A 21,307-nucleotide genomic window follows, 5' to 3' on the forward strand; every position below is an offset into this window, starting at 1 on the left:
ACAAACTCATATATATATATATATATATATATATATATATATATATAGAGAGAGAGAGAGAGAGAGAACACATACAATCAATCAGCGTTCGTTTAGCGTCAAGAGACCCAGTTCCCCGTGGTAGGACATTGTTTTATTTGCCAACTCAAGGATGCGGTTGCAAACTCAAGGATGCGGTTGCCATTTTCATTCCGCTCTCCATAGCCAAAACCGCCATGTACGTTGTCAAAATCATCTGTTTTCTCTCCAACGTGGCCATTGAGATCCCCTCAAATAAAGATTGTTTCAGATTTTGGTATTGTTGAGATGGTGTCAGAGAACGCAGCCCAGAAGTCATTTTTCATCTCTTCTGATTCGCCTGTCTGTGGTGCGTATGCCGAAAAAATAATCATTGTTTGCTTTTCTATAATAATCTATTCTAGGCGAAGTTTGATCCACATGAGACGTGAATAAATCCTTTTAATATCCAGTACTTCTTGGGTTAGCGGTTCTTTGACAAAAATTCCAACACCATTTTTAGCCGTCTTTTGATCATTCCAGAATAGTTTATATTTTTCTTTGTCTGAGTCGGGTCTCCTGAAGGCAGCAGATGTCAATCCTTCTACGCTCGAATATTTCTGCGATTTCCATGCTGCGGCCAGTCAGTGATCCAACATTGAGCGTTCCAATTATAAGTACCATAGAGGAGCCATTCAGAATTTTTCTGCAACATCCCTCCGCTATTGCATACTTCCCAGGGATTCTTAGCACTCGTTGACCACTTAAGGCCTGCTGGGGACTATGGGCCGTTTGTTTTCTATGTGATGGCATAGGAATTATTTTGAGGAAAAATTTTTACATCCGGACACCCATCCTGACGACAACCACCAGTTATAAGCGGTGGGCCTAGCCTTTTGCTCAAAAGCACTCAAGGCAGCGTGGATGCAGTTTTAAGTCATGCCCAGGACCGATATATGCATATATATATATACACCCATATGTATATATACATATATCGATATATACATATGCATATATCGATGTATATATACGTACATATATATACACACAAATATATATACACACAAATATATATATATATATATGCAGTAAACAACCCTGTTACTATTTGCGGCATGTTTTGGTTACATTACAAATTTATCGAAACTTAAAACGTAAACAGCCACTGAAAACAAGTAAAGGTTTGAAACCATTTTTGGTATTTTCGAAGTTTATTAACCTTTTCCTCGTCAACTATGACAAAAGCATTCGGATTAAAACAAAGAAACATTAAAATCGTTTCACGCTTGAATTAAAGGTTAATGAAGATCGAAAAATCATTAAATCATAGAAACAACCTTTTAAAACTAAAATTTGCTCAATCAATGAGATCAAGTCCATGGAAAAAAGTTACAAAATGCAGCCACGCCAACAAATAGATAAATGTGTGTATATGCTGAAAAAAATTTGTTAAACAAGCTTTCATTCCAATTTATCAATTCACTCTCTGTTAACGTGTCTGTAATAACTTTAGTTCTCTCGTGAAGACTATTCAATTTCTGTTTATTCACTTTGACTTTTTTGATAATCGTGGTCGTAGACCTGTATCTTGAATGGTTATTTTCAACAGTAGATTTACAAATGTCTTTGCCGCAAACATCGAAAACGGATGAATTTTTAAATTGATCATCATTAATATTTTCTTTCCACATAGCTATTGCTATTTTTTCTTCCTGCGTTATACTCTTTTGTGCAAGGAACCAGTAAACAACAGGGCATGAAGAACAGATTAATCTTGTTATTACCTAACAAATTTAGTTAAAATTAATTGATAATTACAAAATAATGACTAAAAATGGATGAAGATGATTGAAGATATAGAAAATGCTGATGATGTTTGTCTGACTGCAGAATGCATTGGCAAGGCTCGTAGTACTGATAGGAAAAATGATGCCAGTTTTAATTCAAAAAATAAAATGGCTGGCCATTAAATTAGACCACGAAGAAAAGTTAACTTAAACTTGCCAAAGATTAATGTAATTAGGAAGCGAACTAAAAGGAGGGACAGAAAAAGAAACCAAAAAAAGAATAGCAAGATTGCCCTAAAACCAAAATAAAGCTGATGAAAAAACATAAAAAGAAATAAAAAATCCCATTAGCAGGATTGCGCTTTATTAAACTGCAGAAAACGTTTAAAATACATGATGCGAAGCTAATAACAAAAGTGATTTTCAACATTTGTGTGATACAGATGCTGACGCATAGATGTGAGGCTTGGAAAGTCACAAAAACTGTTGAACGCTGCGGAAAACAAGTGGGTCAGAAGAATAATGAAGATCAGCTACAAAGATCACGTGCCAAAAGCAGATTCTCAAAAGCTTCTAATATTAATCGCAAAAAAAATGGCGAGATGATCTGTTTGAAGATGTAAAAAAACAGCGCTAGAGAAACTAAAAAAACAAATCTGCACCGTTGAAAAGAACAATTGTTATCTTAATGAGAGATAACACTTCTTCGTACTGAAAAAATATGACTTATGGAAAAAAATATTTCCAAATATCTTTGTAATGATTGTTTTAATTTGTTGAAAAAATAGAAACGTTTCCTTTTATACTGACAACATGGTAGTAGTAGTAGTAGCAGCAGCAGTAGTAGTAGTGCTGTTCTGGAGGTTATCTAGAGAGCATGCTGTCAGACATGCTAGCACTTCAGATTCGTTGATTTACCTGCTTTAAATTTGTTCATTGATTGTGCCTTAACAAGTTCATATGGTCATGAGTTCCAAGTATTTGCGACTCTATTTAATAAATAATTCTCTCCGCCTCTATGTCGTGTTAATTCTTGTTAACAACTGAATCAAATCTCCTCTTTTTCTTTTTTCCACCAATGTCGTTAATCCTAATTTTTTAAGACGATCTTCGTAAACTAGGTTTCTTATAGATGGAACCAACTTTGTTGCTCTGTGCTAGACTCTTTAGATCACCTCGCTATCACCCTTTAGATCTGGTGACCAAACTGATACTGCAACTCCAACAGTGGACGAATAAAAGTTAGGTATAATTACAAAGCAACTTATAATCAAATTCCCCAAAAGAATTTTTTATTCGACTAAACATTTTGATTGTTTTGTTTGATGCTGTGATGACTGGATTTTTACATTTTAAATTATTTGAAAAAATCACTCCAAGATCTCTCTCGGATTCAAATTCAGCTAGAAGTCAATCAATCTTCGTTTAGCGTCCAGAGACCCAGTTTCCCGAGGTAGGACGTTGTTTTCTTTGCCATCAACTTTTTGCGCCAAATTAGACGATTAGTTGTATCCATTTCATTTAAATTTAGAGCTTTCATGTCTTGCTCGATTGTTTGTGACCAGGACTTTTTGGACAGCCTTTGGGACGTGTGCCAGGTACTTCAACATCTGCAAGAGAAGTTATGGCACTATTTCCACTTCGTTTGACATGACCAAACCACCGCAGACGGTGTTGCCTGCATTCGTCCTTTATATCATCTAAACCAGCACGACGCAGGATTTCGGTCGATTTGATGTGGTCCTTCAGACTAATTCGTTGTATCCATCGGAGCATTTTCATGTCGGTTCGTCGAAGTTGTTGTTCCAGTTTGGTTGTCATTGGCCATGTTTCTGCACCATATAACAAGACCGGACGTATCACAGATTTATAAAGTCTTGATCGTAGTTGTAGTGGGATGTCATGCCACATCAATGTAGAGGCAAGGAGATGCCATTTATTCCAGGCTGCACGTATGCAGGCTCGAAAGGCAGCTTCAGCTGTTCCAGTACAATCCAGAAAATCCCCTAGATAATGAAACGATGTGACTTTCTCTAACTTAATGGCTTCAAAAACATTGCTATTTCGAATTTGTTGTTGTGGATTGATGCAAGCAGGACAAACAAAATTAGACACTTTAGATAAAGTACCAATTATTTTTGAACAACGTTTGTGATACCGCTGGTTACAATGCTGACACTTGATTGAATTGTTACCTACACCAGCTTTACAAACTGAACAGGGCCATCCTCCAGTAGCTGTGAATTGGATGGGTTCACCAGTGTTCATTGCTTTGGTTTTGCTGATGCTGACTTTGAATCCATGATCGGCGAGTCTGGTGTTCCAATCTTCAAACATCTGTGCTGCATTCTGCTCAGACGTGGCTGTTAAAACGATATCATCAGCATATATTAGATTCTAAATGTCACAAGTGCGTATCGGTTTTGTGATTTCTTCCATCACAGTTATAAATAACAGTGAACTGAGAATCGAGCCTTGGTGAACTCCAACGCCGATGTCAAATGCATCAGTGTTTCCAACCGTTGTGCTGACGAGTGTCTTAGTATTCGTATACATTTCCATCACAAGTCGAACAAGATATTCTGGAATGAGTTGTCGACGTAAACTCCACCTGATTGCTTCGCTGGGAACTCGACCAAATGCTTTTTCAAGGTCTACAAAAATGTGTGATAGTTGTTGATGCTTTGCGAGGTACTTCTCTTGCAGTTGCCGAAGGATGTGAATTGCATCAATTGTTGATTTCCCTGCAAAAAAACCAAATTGATAATTTCCGATTGTGATGCACGACGTTAATCTTCTCTCAATGATTTCCTCGACAATATTTAGGGAGTGTTCCAACAGACGTATTGCCCGATATGATGAACAGTTCAATGGATCACCTTTGCCTTTGTATAGCGGAACTGTCATGCTATAGTTCCATTCAGTCGGCATTGAGCAATTTCTCCAAACTTCAAGGCAAAAGTGTAGTAACGTTTGGATACCTGCAATACCAGATGCTTTGATAATGTCATTTGTGAGTCCAGAGGGCCTTGCTGCCTTTCCATCCTTCATAGCTTTCAGCTTCTGTAAGCTCCAGTGATATCTGGAATCGGAACTTCGATGGGTGGATCATCAAAGTTGACATTGATGGATTTGTTTCATTTAACAGACGGTTGAAGTATTCTCTCCACTGTAGCTTGATCTCATCTTGTTCAAGAACCATCTCATTTTTGTCGTTTTTGATACATGAGGCACCAACTATGTCTTTTTTCGTACGCTTTGCTTATTTTGCTATACGATACAGAGATTTCATTTGTTCACCTTTGCTATTAGTGAGCCACTCTCTTCACAGATCTGTCCGAGCCAGTGCGACTTGACGTCTTGCATAGTTGTTCTTCTCACCGAAAATTTTATGGTCATCTAAAGACTTTGATTTTTGCCATTGCTTGTAAGCAGCTTTCTTTTCAGCTATTGCATTTTGTACAGTGTCATTCCACCACCATGTGTCCCGTTCATGCTGACGTTTTGTACCAGTTTTTCCACAAACTGTAGTTGCAGCGTTTATCAAAACGGTTTTGCATGTACTCCAATCTGTACTGGCTTGCGATTGGTGTCTAATTGTATGGCGACAATCTGTTGAAATTTTTCTCGATTAATATTGCTTTTCAGCTTCTCCGAGGCATTTGTTTAGACTTATGTTTTGACAGTTCGACAACCAGCTCTGCCACAAGGAGTCTATTTTGGGCAACACATGATTCGCCAGGTATAACTTTGACATTTTTGAATAGCCTTCGGTGTTGTTGCTTGACAACGAAAAAATCAATTTGCGTGGCTGATGGTCCACTTTTGTATGTTATGAGATGTTCCTGTTTTCAGTAAACAAAACCCGTGACTTTCGGCAAACTCAAGGATGCGGTTGCCATTTTCATTCCGCTCTCCATAGCCAAAACCGCCATGTACGTTGTCAAAATCATCTGTTTTATCTCCAACGTGGCCATTGAGATCGCCTCCAATCAGGATTGTTTCAGATTTTGGTATTGTTGAGATGGTGTCAGAGAACGCAGCCCAGAAGTCATTTTTCATCTCTTCTGATTCGCCTGTCTGTAGTGCGTATGCAGAAAAAATAATCATTGTTTGCTTTTCTAGGCGAAGCTTGATCCACATGAAACGTGAATTAATCCTTTTAATATCCAGTACTTCTTTGGCTAGCGGTTCTCTGACAAAAATTCCAACACCATTTTCGGCCGTCTTTTGACCATTCCAGAATAGTTTATATTTTTCTTTGTCTGAGTTGACATGACAAACACCATTCGATTTCCAGCGGGTCTCCTGAAGGCAGCAGATGTCAATCCTTTTACGCTCGAGCATTTCTACGATTTCCATGCTGCGGCCAGTCAGTGATCCAACATTGAGCGTTCCAAGTCTAAGTACCATAGAAGGGTCATTCTGAATTTTTCTGCAACATCCCTTCGCTATTGCATACTTCTCAGGGATTTTTGGCACCCCTTGACCTGCTGGGGACTAGGAGCCGTTGTTTTTCTTTGTGACGGCATAGGAATAATTTGGGGAAAAGTTTTTACATCCGGACACTCATACTGACGACAACCAGCAGATATAAGCGGTGGGCCTAGCCTTTTGCTCAAAAACACGCAATGCAGTGTGGATGGAGTTTTATGTCAAGCCCAGGACTTGAAGTAGAAGCTAGAAGTATTCCATTTATATAGTTGACATTTTTTATTACCTGATCCGTAGTGCATAACAGTACATTTTTCAATATTGAACCATAGAAGCCTGTCTTGTGTTCACTTAAATGCCTCAGTCAAATTATATTGAAGTTCGACTACAACGTTATCTGACGATATTGCTCTCATGATATTGGTATCATCTGCAAACAGTTTTGTTTTTTTTTTTCAGATTAGTTGGTATGAAGAGTAGAGAACCAATAACAGAGCACGGAGGAACACCACTAAAAATTTCAGTCCAGTCAGAAATAGTTTCACCTTGAACAATTCTTTGTCTTCTGTTTTTAAGAAAAGATTCAATTCATTTATACACCAATTCATTTATTAACAATTTTTTTGTTTATTTTTTGTTATTGATTTCTTATTATTCACAAGTTGTAAAATTTAATTTAAATTAACATTGCAGTGATAGTGAGATGTTCGTTACATGCGTTTAAGGAACTATGCTTGAAAAAATTAAGTTCCGGAGAAAAACCAAAATGTTTTTCTTAATATTACTTACTACGATAAAATTACATTATTTTATTCACACTGTTAGCATTTATTTTCAGTATTAAAGACGAGTGCCTTGCCTACCGCTAGACACAATCTTAAAAAAATATTTTCGGAGTAAAAAACTTTCAAATTCACATAACTTTTCAGTCAGATGAATAAAGGTTAATAGTTTGAAGGTCATAGTAAACGATACATAACAAAGCATGTGACCCGCGGAAATTTTTTCGTCATATTTTTTGTCACTGCAAAAAAGCACCAGACGATCTTAACCATTAGGCCATTACGCCGCCAATTTATGAAAAATAACTGATGAAAAATATCCGGCTCTGACACTGCTAAAAAATAACAGTGGATAAGAAGTTTTAAAATATAAAATAGTCTTGGCATTGGAAAACAATACTTTAATGTTAAATATGATAATACTGCTGGTATAGACAAATTTCACTAAGATTAACAAAGATTTTGACACAAAGTTATTTTGCAATTGCACTAGTGGTCTGTGGATATCATTACAGCTCACCAGAGTACATTCAAAAATTTTATAACAACTTTCAATAACATTGAGATAATAAATGTTTCTTATTATTTACATAAAATATTGTAACAGTCAAAAAATATAACGTACTTGAATATGCATGAAGAATAGAGCAAAAATGGTCAGAAAAAAAATATGGCAGACATGGACCAAAATTTCTTTCTTGGTAACATCATGCAAGGAATATTTGGATTTCAACTCGTAGTCATTTGTTAACTTTTTAATTAAACACCTTGGCATCATTTCCAAAAATACAGAACGATAAAATCGGTTTTTGAAATATGTTAAAACAAGATAGAAACAAATGAACAACATTGGGGAAGCCAGAAAAAAATTTGGCAACTGTTTAACTTGGTAATATTTCAAGAAACCCAGATTCCAATGGCTATTCTGAATGCTGGAATAACTTATAGGTACAGTCAGCTTGCACCACGGAGGAGATGGTGAATCGCCAAGTGTAAAGTATCCTTTTTCTTTACCATAGTTTCGTAATTCATTTGTTATTAGGTTTTTAAAGTGAGACTTGTTAACCTCACAATAAATGATGTAAGCAAACAATTGATAAAATATAAACCAAGAACAACATAGAAAAATATAGATAAAAAAAAGCAACAAATTGTGACAAAATGATAAATCAAATTTCAAAATGGCTTTGAGATGACTTTTTCTTGTAGTATATATGTCATATTCTTTCGCTTTTAGATATTTTTTATAGCACAAATGAAGAAAGTAATAGACGATGAATCCCATATTGACCAAACCATTAGATCGAGTTGCAGCACTTAGACCAAAAAGTATTGAAGCATGTAAAACTTTATTAGACTGCAATTTTAACAAACCAGCAAATGTGAGCAATGAAAAAAGTGACTCAGAATAAGCAGCAGAAAAAAATATACTGGCTGGATTCACACAAAACAACTGAGCAGCTCTGTAAGATAAATGTTCATTTTTCAGAACTGCCAGACCAAACTTATAAAGAGTCAGTGCAGAAAGAATGAACAATATGAAATTAATTAAAACTGCAACAATTTGCAATACATTTCGAATGGATAAAAAAAAAGTGAAAGGATAAAACAATGAAAATGTCAGAAGTTTGACTATGAGTGGAAATAGTGGGAAAAAAACCAATGTATTTTCAAAAGTATAACTATGCTCAGCAATATGTATGAAATATATAGCATCCCATCTATTTGTCAGTCCATCAAACAGCACTGACACAAACGTATTGGAAATATTAGTGGTGTGAGGTGGGTTAAATACATCAGCTTTATGATCTGGAATCATATAATTGAAAACTGCCTGAAAAAAAAATAAAACTAAATAAATAATTTAAAATAATTAAATGATTAGCCTCTCCACAATTTATCAAGCCCTCCAAAAATTATGATAAAATATAAACAAATAAACAATATTTATTATATTTTATGTATATTAAAATAAAACAGATTCCTCTAGTGTCATTTTTTTTAATTTTACAAGCACACAATTTTTTAGAAGGTAGGCAAAAAGCAAATTCAAGTAGCTCTGATTCATATTTCACTAATTTTTATTCACTTAATGCAGAGGTGGGCAAATTGCCATTTTGAGCTACCCGCAAACCTATAAAATTAATTTTTAGATTTTTTAACATCTTTAAACATTGAATCTGAAACTATAATTTCAAAAAAGGTTTGCATAGAGTGTTGTATTTTTGTCATTTTATTACTTTGACCTAGTCTTAGTATAGCATTAAAACTATTTTGTTAACCCTTTTCAATATTTGCGTGCAACTATTTTTACAGACAAGACAAACATATATATATATATATACAGCCCTCTCAACATTGCCTACACAAAAAGTTTGTCCACCCCTGACCTAGCATAACCAGAATCTTTCTTATACTTGGCAAGATTATTTGTAAATATTTTAAATAATTGGATAAGTCTGTCAGTTAGGCCTCATTCAGAAAAGTAAAATCAAAATACAGCAAAGATAAAGTTAGACATAAACAGTCAGCATAGCAAAAGGATTTTTTGCAATAGATCTTAAAAGGTCTTTTACACTCTTCTTATTTATTTATTTATTTATTTGAACAAAGCACGGGCTATTGCCCATTACCGAATTTACAGGAAAAAAAATACATAGTATTATACATGCATACCACGATACATTCGTACAACCCATGGGCAATCATTATAACCACGAAGATAATGCATTATACCATGGCAGATTGAAAATAATTTCCAAAAACAATAAATTAACACTAACAGTATCTTGAGTGTCACCATAAATGCAAACTTATAAACCAAGATATAATAAAATACTTTATCCATCTAACCCCATTAATCCCATCCTACACCTGAATAGCATAAAATTAACTACACATTTCCCATGGAATAGAAAAAATAAACAAACATTCATGCATCCATCTAATTTCCTTAACCTCCCCTACCCATATACCAACTCATATACCCACCTACTCATGAATCATTAATTATTATATCAGATAATTATATTAGAACCTAGAAATTTCATTAACTATTTACTAATCAATAAAAAAAAAACCAATCATATGAAAAACAATAATAATAATAAGAAAGTTATGAAGTCAATATAAAATATAATTAACCAAAAAATTTATAAATAAAATACGCACAGGCATTCAACCATAAAATGGGTAATGAAATAATCAATCCAAGTCAATCATACATATTCCCAGTCATTACTGATAAAAAATAAAACAAGTACATATTTTTACCTATATTTATGCTCATATTTTTACCATATGATAATTATTACATTAACCTCATAATAATGAGTATTATAAATGTTGCATAAGTAATTCTCTCATTAACCCACTCCCATCCATCCATGAAAAATTCTTATTCAATCATACTAATAGATTAAAAATCTCAAACCATTCCTACTTATCAACACACACATCCAATTGAACCGTCAGTTTAAAAGTATCACCTATATTGAAATTTAGCATCACCCCAAAACAAATCCAAACGAGATTTAAAAACACTTGTATTTGGAGAATCAACAACACACAAATATTGTATAATACTATAATATAATGATTGTATATTTTATAATATTGTATATACTTATATTTTATATAGTATATATAAGTATAATTTAATAGTATAATAAAAAAAATTATATATGAACAAAATTATACATGGACAAAACTAGATTAGTACTATTATAAATTATATTGCACACTGCTGGACAAATTAGAGTTGTTTTTTGCATCATAAAAATAAATCATTTATCATATATAATATATTTATATATAGTATAATATAATATAATAGTATAATATAATATAGTTTTTATAATTTTTTTTTATTAATTAAGGAAGCAGAACAGAACCACCTGTAAGCAAAATATGAAAATTCTCGATTGAATGGCAAAATACGTAATAAATAGACTTCTATCTTTTATTATATCCATTATTAAGCTAAAAACGATTCAAATTAAATTAATTATTAAATTAATTATTAAATTAAAGATCTTCGCCCCTCGCGACGGCGAAGAGCATACGAATCGGCGAAGCAGGTTCTTGATATAATTTGGATGCATATAACAAGCTAACAAGCTAGCCTGACGAAACCATATAGCCAGTATAAATATAACGGCCTTTGCTTACTTTTAACGGTCAAACAAGGAGCTTACTTCCGGAGGAAAGTTGAAAGGTGATTTTTTTATCGTTCGAGTCAAAAGTTACGATCGTATATTTACTAATTTAGGAATATTGCTGTTATTTAAAATGTTTTAAAAGGTTTTAAATTTTAATTTTTTAATTGTTATTCAATGTGGTAATTATTTTTATTTGGTATAAATTTAAAAACATAAAATCGACATTACCGAAAATAATTAAAAGTTTAAAAATTTGAGACTCTTTGCATAACCCTGCTTCAACCCATAAAAAAGTGTTGTATATTGATAAATAGGCCTCCCCTTGGACAAATCAATCAATCAATTAGCTTATAAAGCGCTATTTCCGCGATGTTCAACAGCGCTCCTCAATGAATTTTGAAAACAGATGGGTCTTGAGATCCGCTCTGAACTTCGCATTTGTTCAGAAGCAAAAAAGAATCCACCCAAATTACAAAACCACCGAGAAAACGTGCCGCCATCACGCTAAACGTAAACGATATGAAGAACCAAAGTGATAGATAAAATCTTTAAATCTTAAATAATATACACTCAGAATACCGATACCGGCCATAAAACGCACCCGTGCACATTTTCGACTCTAGAGTCTGGTCTTATTCTTTAGTTTCCATGAGTTTCCAAACTCATCAAGTTATTAAATATTTATTTATTTTTAAAAATTTTTTTTCATTTCAACTATTTTTTAATTGATTTTTTTCTGTTCAACTAAAAGCATTTGTTAAATGACGACAGTTTACGAAATGAAATTGCCGAATTTTACACTCTTGAAGAAATTTCTTATGGTAAAAAAACTCTTTCTTCAGAAATTGAAATATTGACTAAGAATAAAATTAAAAAATGATTGAAATGATTGGCCTCGTTCAACTTTCAATAGGAAACAAACTTTTTAAAAAGTTGCCTATTTTTCCAGATTTAATTTGGCACATATTCCGTGATGCCTGGTCTCAGAAAACAATAATTTTTTTGATAAAATAAATTTTCTGGAAAAAAGTTGAATGATAACCTTCTAATTAGTAAGCAAATGCAGGAATCAATCTCAGCAAATAAACCACCAGCGTTTAGACCAATTGTTTCTCAATCTCAAAACTAAATTGCTACATTTACTGCATCTTAGCAGCAGCTCGACCATATAAATAATAATCACTTCATGCAAAACAGATATGTCAACCCAGTCAAATCCAACTTATGTTCCAACAGCGCATCAGTTGTGAGTGAAAACAAATCAGGATTTGTTGTTGTACAGCTTCAAATAAAAGCTAGACAAAAACTTTTTAACAACAATTCCTATGTTAATAAAAAACAACTAATTGGGTCAAATTTCTAAAAAAAATTGATGCCAGCAAAAACATTTCAAGTTGGTAAATTAAACATCACTAACTGGGCTAGTGATGTTTAATTCAGCTACTCAGCTACTTAGACATGGCCAACTCAAAACTCCGTGGCATGAAAAAGCATAATGTTTTATACTTAGGTAGAATAAGCCCATGCACTAGTGTTATAGTTGAATATCATCTGAGGGGTTTTGCTGTAAAATTTTTTTAGAAAGTATTTCATTCAGAATCTGCATACCGGAAAATGAAAGAAACAAAATTTTTAACTCTGACATTTGGCCACTTCATGCCATAGTCAGAGACTGGATATTCAATACTGGTACTAACAAGAACACAAAGAACAATAATGTTAGTAACAACAAGAACACAAACAACGATAGTGCTAGTAACAACATCATAAACAACAATAATGCTAATAACAACAACATAGTTGATAAATGCTCTGACAATATAAATACAAATGATGAATCACGCAATTATTGTAGCTTATGACAACAAAAATGTGACCCAATTAAATATCAATGCTAATAACTGGTGTAAACGAACATGATGAGAATTTTTGTTAAATTGAAAGTGTTAAGAAGCATGTGCTGCTAACATATTTTTTTGACTATAGAGCAACGATCATTACAACAGTAACTTATCGAAACAGATGCAAAAAGGCAAAAAACTTATCATTGCAAACAATGGCAATGTTTACTCAAACTTCTCAAAGGACTTAAAGTTTGATGATATTTACAAATGCCAAGAATGTTATCTCCAATATTGTTTGTTTATTGAACAAACAAAATTGTTTTACTAACTTATAGCCACGCACGTGCCGTATTATTCCTGTCCAAATTTTGTTTACATCACCGTCGGCAGGTATCATTTATCGTCATTACTGTACTCATTATTTTTGTACGTTGAACTCTCAATTTTTCCACTAAATATTTTCCCACTGACATCTTCATTAAAGCTTATTTTTTAGTTATAACGTTAAAAAACAATTTTTTTAACTTTTCAAAGAACTAAATTATCGAAAAATTTTGGTTTTATCAGGGTGTTGGTGTCAGATGGAAATTTGTCCGACTTGTGCTCCGACTTTTAGGCTGAAAATTTTTCCAACATAAATTTCTTAAAAAGTTTTCAGACTTTCGTCTCCGGTATGTGACACCAAAGCAATTTTTTAAATGTTTAAAAAATACCACCCCCATTTCACAATAAAATATAAATTTTTTAACATGCAAAATCAGTTAGTATACTTTTTTGTTGTTTTTCTTTATATTTTAATTAAAATATTGAACAAAACTAAAAATTAATGTAAAAAGATCTAACTTTATTATAACCTATTTTAATTTGCAATTTTGTTCACATATAAAAGATATGCAAATTCACATATAAAAGATATGAAAATATTTTATTTTACAAATTTCCCAAAAAAATTAAAAAGATAAGTGCAGCTTTACTATTACAGAAAAGATAATTTAATTGTAAAGCTGTACTTTCAACGAATTCTCAATTTTACCAAATGTTAAATATTGGGATTTCTTGTTGTACATCAATGTTTATAAATTTTATAATGCATAATAAACCTTCATACTGCGGCTACCCGCCAACGTGAGTTTGTAAAAAAAAATTATTAGTTCTCTACATTGAAGTTGATCTGATTGGCTTTACATGAATTTCCATGCTAATATCTCACTATATCGAATTCAGAAGATATTGTTATAACCGACCCCTTGAATTTGTAGGTATGGTTATTTCTCTTTACGTGGATTCTTGACTCCTGAACAGACTTATTTCAGATGAACTTTTACAGAAAGAAAACAGTGTTGGTAACTTGTGTGTATTTCTGTGATCAATCACTTGTTTATTCAATTGTTAAAATACACTACAATAACTAATCAACAGGCAAATCACGGAATAAAACTAATTGTCAATAATTAAGCTTCTCTTGTCAGACTAATTACATTGAGTTCTTTAGCCGTGGTATTCTTTACTGCAGTGAGTTTACAGCTATGAAAATCTTACCTCTGTCACCAGTGTGTAATCTTTTAAAGATCCCACTTCTAACACCAGTGTTGTAACCTCTTCGACCTCGTAAGTACCAGCACCGATGTTATAGCTTCAATACTCGCTTGTCTCCAACACCGTTTTGTAGTTTCCAAACGATAGTCAAGAGTTCGTTTATTCGTAGGTTGAAGATTCCTGATAGATGAACACAACTACTTTAAACGCAAACTAAGTTGAACGTTTATATAATACCAGCAGTAATAGAAACAATAAATTAATCCAAATAACTACGTAAATCACATATAGGTACGAATTCTACGTCAACTGTATTCCGTCTTGTTCTTTGTTGTTTTCCTCTCTCTCTTCATCTTTCTGTCTGACTCGAATCTTGCCTCTGCGTTGTTTATATAGCTACCGATCTGCTTGTAAATGTGTCACATGCCGTGTCACATGCCGTGTCACATGAATTTACAACCATTTGAATTATTTACGCCTTCTAATTAATTTACAAGTAATTTCTAACTATTAGTTCTTATCTCGATCTCACGTCTTTAACAATTGTCCAGATCATTCTTCTCATATTGAACTTCTTTGTGAAATAAAGCACCTAGTTATGTTTAGATGCTGCGTAACGCCGCGATATACCGCATGTAACTTACACACAAATGATGATTTGAACAGTTCAGGTGATTTAATGTTTGAACTTAAATTAAATGTTAAATCTGTTTGAATTTGTTTTAATCTACGCAGGATATTAGCTGATGAAATAAGTACAAAAACATTAAACTTTAGAGAAACCAAGAAAATGGAATCATTCAAAAATTTGAATAAAACATTTAAACCTCATATATGCGTCTTATAGTTCCAAGCGTAAAATTATGATTGCCTACTGTGGACCATTTTTTGTCCAATAACCACGTCAGCTGAGGTTTTATCAATTTATATACTGAACGACAATTGCAAGAAAATAATTTTATCAATAATAATATTGATAATAATCATTATAGTAATTATTATTTTTTATTTATAATTTTAGCAGAAAATACTTGTTTACAGTATAAGAATATAATAGAATAAAAAAATATTGTATATAAATTTGAAGTTATATAAAATGAAAATTACGCATTAAAGTTATTAAAAAATGAATTATAGATTTTTTAATGATTCACTGGTTCAACAATATACACAAATTTCATAATTTTTGTATGTTTGAATCAACTACAAATAACAATAAATACATGAAGGAACTTTGTTTTATAGACAACTGATTAGATTAATATATTCAAACTTGAAAAAATCGATTTCAGTACATTTTATATGTTTTTAAATAATTTAAAAAGGTTTGATCGATGTTTTTAGACAAAAATAAGAAAAAAACATACTCATGCTCAGGCTATCAATATGGAAACATAAAGACCCACAAAGAGAATAATCCTCTCCATCCAATTATCAGCAGATCCCAACTGTCACTTACCCTATCGCCAAATATCTGGACAAAATATTGTCACCATACGCTCCAAATGACTAAAATCTACAGTCCTCTAGAGAATTTTTTAATATTATTAGCAACAACAATCCTACCAAACAAATAGCCTCACTTGACGCAGTATCTCTATTCACAAATATACCCGTTCTCGACACAATTGATATCATCCTTAACACGGTATACAACTCTCACATAAATCCTTTGAAAATTCTAAAACTCTTAATAAAATATGTGTACAACTGAAGCGTAATTTTATAGCTCTAAGGTAAAAATGTACAAACAAATAGATGGAATCACCATGGACTCAACTTAGAAAAACAAACATTCTTCAAAAACCCTGAACTAAAACCCAAAATTTATGCAAAATACGTCGACCATATCTATGTTACGTATGACAAACCTCACCAAATTAAAAATATTTTTTATACTTTTAATAAATTTGTTCGTGTTTTGGTATTACGACTACATCATTTATTAAGATAAATCTCACAATGCAAACAACGAACCTGTGAATGTGTGGTTAAGAGCAGCATCAACAGCTCACGAATAACAATGCGCCGTTTTTTAGTTTTAGCTTTAAGACTAGTCAAGTTAAATAGTCTTCTGAACATTGTCTTCTTGCTTATTGAACGCACTGGCAAGGACGGTAAATAAGAAAAAACCAAAAAGAGTCAGGACCCAAACACACTTTTAATGGCAAAAATTTGAGAAACAGAGCCATCTAACTGCACAGTGCCTTGCATTCGTTTATAAAAGCCTGAGACAAGCTTCGGTAGTTTAATTGAGCAGCTAATTTTTTCTAGCAGTAAATCAGCCGAAGGCATTTGTCAGATCTATAAAAGCATTAAAAAGCTGTTTTTGCTCACTACGTTTTTCGTGTGGTTGTTGTAAGGAGAGTATCATAATCCTTGAGCTGTTTGTTTTTCGGTTCGTTTATTATGAACAAAAAATAAATTGGTTACATAATGGGGCATTCCAAAGAGTAAATCTTAACTAAGTGGAATCCTCAACATTCAAAACCTCTCAAAACTTTTCATAGCTCTAATCAAATCATCAAATACGCTGACGATACCTACCTTATCATCCCATCATCTAACTTAAACACCATCCAATCAGAACTCGACTCATTAACCACATGGTCAAAACGATGCAACCTTTCACTTAATCTCAATAAATCATTCGAACTCATCATTCACAAAAGTCGTAAAAAAATAACATTGCCTCCTGTACACCCATCAATCACTCGCACAAATCAACTAAAAATATTAGGCATCACATTCACCTCCACACTCAACATAGCACCTCATATAAATTATTAATACATCATCACAAAAGGCTTTCAAACATTTCACGCACTCAAAACACTCCGTTCACATGGTTTCAGAGGCATCAAATTATTCGACATCACCGAATCACTCATCATCTCACGCATAAAATATGCAGCTCCCTCCTGGTCTGGTTTTGCCACGCAACAACTTCAGCAGTTACAATCTCTCATCAAAAAACTAATTCGCTTCAACTACCTACCTGCATCATATCCTACCGTCACTCAGATATTCAACACACTCGATTCAGGGCTGTTCAAGAAAGTGGAAAATAACAACAACCACGTCATCCATCCTTTACTACCACCAATCAAAACTACAACACACAACCTTCGTCAGCGCAAACATAACTATCAAGTCGTCACCCAATCTACATACCAGGAAAAGACCTTCATCACAAGCCACCTCAAACATATTAGCACTTAAGAAAACTTTATCATTACAGAACTAGTTTTTATTTATTGATCACCTCACTCTTATCGATCACCTCACTAACTCACTAAGTCATTATTTAGTTTATTACTAAGTCATCAAACATATTAATATTCATTAAAACTATTTCACTCACAGGTCTAGCCTTTATTTATCGATCACCTCACTAATTAAGTCATCATCTAGTCTATCAATTTGCCTTTACTTCATTTTATATTCCATAGTCAATTACTTTTACTTTATAGTTGTTGATGCTTTGCGAGGTACTTCTCTTGCAGTTGCCGAAGGAAGTGAATTGCATCAATTGTTGATTTCCCTGGAAAAAAACCAAATTGATAATTTCCGATTGTGATGCACGGCGTTAATTTTCTCTCAATGGTTTTCTCGACAATTTTCAGGGAGTGTTCTAACAGACGGATACCCCGATAAGATGAACAGTTTAATGGATCAACTTTGCCTTTGTATAGCGGAACTGTCATGCTATAGTTCCATTCAGTCGGCATTGAGCAATTTCTCCAAACTTCACGGCAAAGTTGTAGTAACGTTTGGATACCTGCAGTACCAGATGCTTAGATAATGTCATTTATGAGTCCAGAGGGCCTTGCTGCCTTTCCATCCTTCATAGCTTTCAGCTTCTGTAAGCTCCAGTGATATCTGGAATCGGAACTTCGATGGGTGGATCATCAAAGTTGACATTGATGGATTTGTTTCATTTAACAGACGGTTGAAGTATTCTCTCCACTGTAGCTTGATCTCATCTTGTTCAAGAACCATCTCATTTTTGTCGTTTTTGATACATGAGGCACCAACTATGTCTTTTTTCGTACGCTTTGCTTATTTTGCTATACGATACAGAGATTTCATTTGTTCACCTTTGCTATTAGTGAGCCACTCTCTTCACAGATCTGTCCGAGCCAGTGCGACTTGACGTCTTGCATAGTTGTTCTTATCACCGAAAATTTTATGGTCATCTAAAGACTTTGATTTTTGCCATTGCTTGTAAGCAGCTTTCTTTTCAGCTATTGCATTTTGTACAGTGTCATTCCACCACCATGTGTCCCGTTCATGCTGACGTTTTGTACCAGTTTTTCCACAAACTGTAGTTGCAGCGTTTATCAAAACGGTTTTGCATGTACTCCAATCTGTACTGGCTTGCGATTGGTGTCTAATTGTATGGCGACAATCTGTTGAAATTTTTCTCGATTAATATTGCTTTTCAGCTTCTCCGAGGCATTTGTTTAGACTTATGTTTTGACAGTTCGACAACCAGCTCTGCCACAAGGAGTCTATTTTGGGCAACACATGATTCGCCAGGTATAACTTTGACATTTTTGAATAGCCTTCGGTGTTGTTGCTTGACAACGAAAAAATCAATTTGCGTGGCTGATGGTCCACTTTTGTATGTTATGAGATGTTCCTGTTTTCAGTAAACAAAACCCGTGACTTTCGGCAAACTCAAGGATGCGGTTGCCATTTTCATTCCGCTCTCCATAGCCAAAACCGCCATGTACGTTGTCAAAATCATCTGTTTTATCTCCAACGTGGCCATTGAGATCGCCTCCAATCAGGATTGTTTCAGATTTTGGTATTGTTGAGATGGTGTCAGAGAACGCAGCCCAGAAGTCATTTTTCATCTCTTCTGATTCGCCTGTCTGTAGTGCGTATGCAGAAAAAATAATCATTGTTTGCTTTTCTAGGCGAAGCTTGATCCACATGAAACGTGAATTAATCCTTTTAATATCCAGTACTTCTTTGGCTAGCGGTTCTCTGACAAAAATTCCAACACCATTTTCGGCCGTCTTTTGACCATTCCAGAATAGTTTATATTTTTCTTTGTCTGAGTTGACATGACAAACACCATTCGATTTCCAGCGGGTCTCCTGAAGGCAGCAGATGTCAATCCTTTTACGCTCGAGCATTTCTACGATTTCCATGCTGCGGCCAGTCAGTGATCCAACATTGAGCGTTCCAAGTCTAAGTACCATAGAAGGGTCATTCTGAATTTTTCTGCAACATCCCTTCGCTATTGCATACTTCTCAGGGATTTTTGGCACCCCTTGACCTGCTGGGGACTAGGAGCCGTTGTTTTTCTTTGTGACGGCATAGGAATAATTTGGGGAAAAGTTTTTACATCCGGACACTCATACTGACGACAACCAGCAGATATAAGCGGTGGGCCTAGCCTTTTGCTCAAAAACACGCAATGCAGTGTGGATGGAGTTTTATGTCAAGCCCAGGACTTGAAGTAGAAGCTAGAAGTATTCCATTTATATAGTTGACATTTTTTATTACCTGATCCGTAGTGCATAACAGTACATTTTTCAATATTGAACCATAGAAGCCTGTCTTGTGTTCACTTAAATGCCTCAGTCAAATTATATTGAAGTTCGACTACAACGTTATCTGACGATATTGCTCTCATGATATTGGTATCATCTGCAAACAGTTTTGTTTTTTTTTTTCAGATTAGTTGGTATGAAGAGTAGAGAACCAATAACAGAGCACGGAGGAACACCACTAAAAATTTCAGTCCAGTCAGAAATAGTTTCACCTTGAACAATTCTTTGTCTTCTGTTTTTAAGAAAAGATTCAATTCATTTATACACCAATTCATTTATTAACAATTTTTTTGTTTATTTTTTGTTATTGATTTCTTATTATTCACAAGTTGTAAAATTTAATTTAAATTAACATTGCAGTGATAGTGAGATGTTCGTTACATGCGTTTAAGGAACTATGCTTGAAAAAATTAAGTTCCGGAGAAAAACCAAAATGTTTTTCTTAATATTACTTACTACGATAAAATTACATTATTTTATTCACACTGTTAGCATTTATTTTCAGTATTAAAGACGAGTGCCTTGCCTACCGCTAGACACAATCTTAAAAAAATATTTTCGGAGTAAAAAACTTTCAAATTCACATAACTTTTCAGTCAGATGAATAAAGGTTAATAGTTTGAAGGTCATAGTAAACGATACATAACAAAGCATGTGACCCGCGGAAATTTTTTCGTCATATTTTTTGTCACTGCAAAAAAGCACCAGACGATCTTAACCATTAGGCCATTACGCCGCCAATTTATGAAAAATAACTGATGAAAAATATCCGGCTCTGACACTGCTAAAAAATAACAGTGGATAAGAAGTTTTAAAATATAAAATAGTCTTGGCATTGGAAAACAATACTTTAATGTTAAATATGATAATACTGCTGGTATAGACAAATTTCACTAAGATTAACAAAGATTTTGACACAAAGTTATTTTGCAATTGCACTAGTGGTCTGTGGATATCATTACAGCTCACCAGAGTACATTCAAAAATTTTATAACAACTTTCAATAACATTGAGATAATAAATGTTTCTTATTATTTACATAAAATATTGTAACAGTCAAAAAATATAACGTACTTGAATATGCATGAAGAATAGAGCAAAAATGGTCAGAAAAAAAATACGGCAGACATGGACCAAAATTTCTTTCTTGGTAACATCATGCAAGGAATATTTGGATTTCAACTCGTAGTCATTTTT

General features: G+C 33.7%; 2 protein-coding genes across 2 annotated transcripts; both read right to left on the reverse strand.

Annotated features, from left to right (window-relative positions):
• Nucleotides 1-1,370: 1,370 nt before the first annotated feature.
• Nucleotides 1,371-8,858, reverse strand: HELRODRAFT_85515 (hypothetical protein; the record flags this gene model as incomplete). Its single annotated transcript, XM_009026217.1, has 3 exons — nucleotides 1,371-1,784; nucleotides 7,629-8,199; nucleotides 8,257-8,858. Coding segments are annotated over 3 exons (1,587 nt in total), but the record flags the coding sequence as incomplete, so codon positions are not given.
• Nucleotides 8,859-19,141: 10,283 nt separating this feature from the next.
• Nucleotides 19,142-19,756, reverse strand: HELRODRAFT_85470 (hypothetical protein; the record flags this gene model as incomplete). The annotated part of the gene is made up of 1 exon (XM_009026209.1): nucleotides 19,142-19,756. The coding sequence occupies one exon, from the start codon at nucleotides 19,754-19,756 to the stop codon at nucleotides 19,142-19,144; it is 615 nt and encodes a 204-aa protein (XP_009024457.1).
• Between the last annotated feature and the right edge of the window lie 1,551 nt (nucleotides 19,757-21,307).

The sequence above is a fragment of the Helobdella robusta genome (assembly GCF_000326865.2).
Source record: "Helobdella robusta unplaced genomic scaffold HELROscaffold_46, whole genome shotgun sequence".
Classification (NCBI taxonomy): Eukaryota; Metazoa; Annelida; class Clitellata; order Rhynchobdellida; family Glossiphoniidae; genus Helobdella; species Helobdella robusta.